The 5,772-nt window shown below is 40.7% G+C and overlaps 1 protein-coding gene across 1 annotated transcript in view; it reads right to left on the reverse strand.

Moving 5' to 3' along the window:
* NSMAF (neutral sphingomyelinase activation associated factor) overlaps positions 1–5,772 on the reverse strand; it is a 69,191-nt gene that overhangs the window by 19,260 nt on the left and 44,159 nt on the right. The window contains exons 17-22 of the mRNA XM_045293538.1: positions 4,726–4,777; positions 4,484–4,604; positions 3,948–4,079; positions 3,195–3,237; positions 1,957–2,120; positions 579–687 (exon numbers count right to left, since the gene is read on the reverse strand). Coding sequence (XP_045149473.1) covers positions 579–687; positions 1,957–2,120; positions 3,195–3,237; positions 3,948–4,079; positions 4,484–4,604; positions 4,726–4,777 — 621 coding nt within the window. The remainder of the gene's footprint in view (positions 1–578; positions 688–1,956; positions 2,121–3,194; positions 3,238–3,947; positions 4,080–4,483; positions 4,605–4,725; positions 4,778–5,772) is intronic.

Genomic DNA, 5,772 nt, shown 5'->3' on the forward strand with positions numbered 1-5,772 from the left:
AAAAAAAAAAAAAAGAAATCAAGGAACCAAAAATGAAGCGTCAAGCACCTTTGCCAAAGCAGAGTGAAGAAAGAGGGGCCTCCCTTAGAATCCACACAGTCTAGCATACTCGGAGAAAATAAATGGACTGTTTGTTAAAGCCACCCACTTGTGTATTTCTGTTACAGCAGCACTAGATAACCAAGACACCTAGTATTTTAGCTTCTGTTCGATGATGATAAAGTGTCTGGTTCCGGCATATTCTATCGATTCAATCTTCACTTCCTTTGAATGGAAGGTCCCTTTCTCCTTACCATATATAGGAGTTGAGAAAAGAGAGCTTATTCTTAGAGTGAATAAGAGATCACCTATGTCTTTTCAGGAAGCCGTACTCTGACCTGACACTACTGATTTAAATGAGACCCACACACCCACCGTGTACATATCATGAACATGTTAACTGTGTTTCTATGACCATGGATCAGAACAGGTCAAGGTTCTACAGAGAGCTTCCCCTTAACTCAGTGTTTAAAAGTTTAGCTCTAAGCTAAGGTGCCACTTTTGCAAAGCTCCAAGAAAAGGCCGGATGCTGCACTTACTCTTTGTGGATCTTATACTGCTCGTATAACTGCAACTTGGCAATGTTCATCCAAGCAAGGCTTTTGCTTTCTTCCGTCAAGTCTTCAAAGGACTCTTCGCCTGGAGACACTACATAAAATAGTTGCTAAGTGAGTGGCCTAACAGTAAGGAACAACGAGCATCTGATACACCAAGATTCCTATCAAAATCAAACAGTGAGCAAAAACCACCCTTCAAAAAATGTACGTTAGAGAACTCCAGGTTAGTCAAGATAAACACTAGATGCTCAAGAAAATCTGTAGTGTAAAGTAGTAAAGTAGCTTTAAATACTATGAACTTTTAAAATTTCATCAATATTTTCAAGGTTTTCACTTAAGGACTTGAGGCAATATAACACTGAGCAACCACTTCCTTGTCAGAAATCCTTGCAAAGATCAAGCAGTTCCCCAAGACCACTGCAGTTTTGTTTGGGCTTTGAGAGGCAGAAAAAGAGGTCAAGTTAATTGCTTCGTGTGCCTCCTGGAGTTTTCTCTGTGGGTTCCTGCTCGAGGGCTGGCTTTCATGCTGTTTTCATGCAGGGCTGGGACAACTGCCCTTTACAACACTTATGTGACAGTGCTTACAGGGATGGTAACCAAGCAGCATGAGTTTGAATGGCAAAACCAGGTAGCCCTATGGTCTTTATCACTGAACCTTATGGGGTACCTTCTTATAAAGGACAAGTTACTTATGAATCATGTGACTGCAGTCAGCTCTTTGGCCAACTAGGAGTAAGTAGAGAGCTCTCAGCTGTGTGGGTCTGAGGAATCCAAAAGCACGACAGACAGACAGCAGATAGAAGTGGCAATAATATGAATTGCAACTATTTTGCCATAATACAGTATCAAATGCCTCCTGGGAGCCTGAAGTTTGACCTGTCTTTTAGACTATGAAACATGGATAATTGGATGAAGGTGAGTATGACAAGGTGTGAGAATGGGGTTGCGTTCCATTGCGAGCTCAGCACACAGCAGATACTCTCCCTTAATGATTTCAAATAAGGAAACTGGAACCAAAGGAGACAGTACACTTAGAACTGAAGATCTGCATGGGGAAACACCACCCTGGGGTGGCACATTGAAGGCAGTGGCCCAAACTAGTCATGGCCGGGAAGTACCAACAGGAAAGGAGTGAACTTATCAAGAAAATGTCCTATCTCACTCAAGCTAAATTACTAGAAAACAAAAGCCATTTGTCTTCTTTGAAAGTCAATAGTCGGTTTTCATGAGAACTACAATAAGACAGTAAACGCAGTGATCCTGAAGGAGCCCACCAACTCATGGTTTGTCTCATCCTCAGAACTATCCTCATAACAGAGTAGAAACAGAAAGTACTCACATCTACATTCTTTACATTTACCTGGGAAATCTTCCACAGATGCATTATGACTAGACGTTTGGGGCAAACTTTTAAACTTCGGAGTGATCCTTCGAGGATGTGGGGTCACAAACAGCTGCTTTGGCGTCTGCCCAAATTCCAGTATTTGAGTCAGCATAGCTACTTTCTCGTCAGGATCCTCAATGCTTCAGACAGAACACAAACCATGTGGTGAGCCTCCAGGTGAAAGTGCCTGAGACACATGTCCACTAAGCAACATACTAATATGAGAAAGGACCCTTGATTAAAAACAGCAACTATATGCCAAGATTGTCTGAACCACATCAAAGACCTCTAGATAATTTTCTGAGGTTCAATAACTTACATAATGATGAAAGCATGGTATCATTCATTGTAACATTTTCATCTTTAACACTCTCAAATAACTACAGTAATCATTTAGATAAAGAGGTTGAGTTAGTTAATTGTGCCAACCTGGCCGATTAACACATGTGGGGCTAATTGAAAGGCGGAGGGATAAATGGGTGGTGAGCCTCGCCTTTCTAGTTCTCAGGTCTCTTGCTTTGTGATGGTCGCACCAGGGTGCAGCTGCCTTAGCAGTTCCCTGCTTCAGCTTGCAAGATTGACTTCCTACAAGACACATGGACCTATCCCGATGCAGCCCTGGGTGCTGGAGCAGCCGTGTGGAGACCCCTGCTAGTGCTGAGATGCTTATTCGTTCACTGACTCAGCTTTCCTCCTGCCGTCGGCATCATTGCCTCTGTTTTGTGAGGTGGAGGACTTTGTGGACTGGTGTTGGGTTTATGGGTTAATGTTGGACTTGTGGGCTTGGGCAGCATTGGGTTGGCATGTTTTCTTGATGCACTTTCTTTACATAAAACTCTCTTATACATGAGTTGCTGTGGATTTGTTTCTCTAAAGTACCCAGACTAATAAGCATCTCAGCACTAGCAGGGGTCTCCACATGGCTGCTCCAGCAACCAGGGCTGCATCGGGATAGGTCCATGTAGCTTCTCCTTGAGGATGTCTTGCAGGAAGTCAATCTTGCAAGCTGAAGCAGGGAACTGCTAAGGCAGCTGCATCCTGGTGCCACCATCACAAAGCAAGAGACTCGAGAACTAGAAAGGCGAGGCTCAGCACCCATTTATCCCTCCGCCTTTCAATTAGCCCCACGTGTTAATCGGCCAGGTTGGTACAATTAAATAACTCAGAGGTATTTTGTAAGTCAAGTAGAAACTCTTCATAGACCTATTAGTTACCTGTTCAAATCAACGCCTCCTTCATAGGTCAGAGGATGAAACACTGAAAAGAGAGGCATAGAACACTATTGAAGATTATATTTCATTGCAATATACACTCTCCTCAAAAGTTAAACAACTTAACAACTATAAATTTGTGCTCCAAGAGACTGACATTTGCTTTGTACAATAGACTAATGTCTAACTCAGTAGCTATTGGAATTATCTTTCACTGCATAAAATTCGGATAGGTTCAATAACTAGTTATCTTGGTTTGTTTCTCAGTCAATATTCTTTCTCCTTAGGGGAAGCAGAACTGATCTTGTTTTTACCCTGCAAAGCCATGGGAGTAATCAAGTCTGGATTTCCAGGTCACATCTTGTTATCAATACTCAAAAAATTAGAGGCAGGTGAAAACCGAATATGAAGAAAAGTCTTCAGGGAACCTGGGACTTGAGTGAAGAGAAACTCCGGGCCTTTCGATGGAATTGAGGGCACTGGAGTATCATGTTGAATGGGATGAAGAGCACATCTAAAATTATCTTAGAAAAATCTCTGAAGAATCTGATGGAGTCACGGTGAGTAGGTGATCTTAGGTAAACATGTTTCCTCTCTTTGACTCTGTATCTCATCCACTGTCACTGAGCCATAAACACTATTTTCTGATCAACGTTCCTTCTGCTAAAGAAAGAAGCTGAACTACTCGGACCTAACATCTTGTCTATGTTTTTGTTTCTCCCAAACACCAAATAAAATGTAAATGAGTTTGCATACCATTCTGCGCCTCGACAGCATTACTCCCTTTTTGCTTATAGCCAAATATAAGATCAATCCATTCATGAAGATGCTCTGACACGTAGCTGCTTTCCAGGCCATCTCTGTTCTTCTGGAGGAAGTCCTCAGGGCCTAGCGGACCAAACCAAGTCACGAAGTCAGTCTCCATTCTGTTTTGTCTACTTCTCTTGCCACTGCCTATTTAGGTAAAGCTTCTAGAATAGGCAACAGTACATAGGTTAAATACGGTACTTTCCTCTTATCATATAAAGTATTTCTTTTATTTGGTGGTGGTAGTGGCGGCAGGGAAGTAGCCAGACCATTTTCACAACAAATTAGATCTCCCAAATACATAGGAATGTTTTTATATTATAGACAGATGGAAATATTTGAATTGGGACTGATTTCACCTCATTCAGAAAATGAGCGAGTTATAAGGGGGAAAAAACCCAAGCAACAAAAATAATTAATACTTTAATGCTCAAATTGTACTATTCAGTAAAGAATTTAAATACCTCAATGTCTCCAATACTTACTTGAAGCCCAGGGAGGAAGATCCACATCATCAACCATTTTCCCTCCTTGCCTCTTTCCTAAATCCAATTTTAGGCTATTGACTAAAAAGCTGGTATCATCACCATAAAATTCAGGAATCAACTGAAAGTTTCAGACCAAAAAAAAAAAGGAAGAGAGAAGAGCAAAATCATTAAAAAAAAAAAAAAAAAAAAAGGCAATTCTAAGCCTATCTGGTAAATCAATAGCTTTATTAATTACATACCTCTTTAAAATCTGTGGCACCATCCAAACAGTTTTTCCAAGTTTCTGCAATACTAAATATGAAAGGAAAAACAAACAACTGATTAAAAAATTCAGTCTGTGCAAATAATACCAGGAGCAGCTTCCTGTGCACTCTTTGTTCTATACTTTACCTATATTAATGCATTTAATTGCTACATATCCCACTTACACCCCTGGGTCCAACACATTTAAGCAACTTCTCCCAGGCTGCATAGGTCGTGTGAATAGAGCCAGGACAAGGAGCCAAGGGGGATGATTCCAGCATTCAGCATTAACCCTTCAGGTGTACTAGAACTCATTGAGTGCCAACCTGCGACTATTCTCTCCCTGTAGCAGGACAGTAACACCGCTATCAAGTGGATTTCCAACTCACAGTGACTCTATGGGGCAAAAGAAAGAACCTCTTAGGTTTCCAAGGCTCTGTGCCCTGGTAGTCTGGTGTACTACTAACCATAATGTGAATTAAAATACTTAAGTACCCTCACGGGTAGAATAATAAGATGTTCGTAACAACAAAGGCCCAACAAAGAGAAAATCAGTTAAAATACATTATGGTCTGCCTTGGAATGTGATAAGATACTTTTGAAAAAACCCCACTGCTTTGAAGAATATAATACGGGAGAGATATTTATGATGTAATATTATGGAATATGAAACTTAAAACTACGTGTCAAAAACCCATGTCCTCAATTTAGAAACACACATTTACCTACAAAAATACCTGGAAAGGAAATAAGATATATCCAATAGTGACTTTGAAAAAAACAAACTTTATATTTTTTTCATTTTATCTAATGTTTGACACACAAATTATACATGTATGAGGGTAAGATTAAAAAGTACTGCTACTAGTCTGAGATGCTCACCTGCCTGGAATGATCTCTGAAGACAATGGGTACACAAGAAAATGTGGTGAAGAAAGTGGATGATGCTTGGCTACCAAAAGATATAACACCTGAAGTCACTGAAGACAATGGGTGCACAAGCAAGTGTGGTGAAGAAAGCTGATGGTGCCCAGCTACCAAAA

Source organism: Echinops telfairi, unplaced genomic scaffold (genome assembly GCF_000313985.2).
Source record: "Echinops telfairi isolate 266 unplaced genomic scaffold, ASM31398v2 ScPeMD7_1;HRSCAF=3_0, whole genome shotgun sequence".
Taxonomy (NCBI): Eukaryota; Metazoa; Chordata; class Mammalia; order Afrosoricida; family Tenrecidae; genus Echinops; species Echinops telfairi.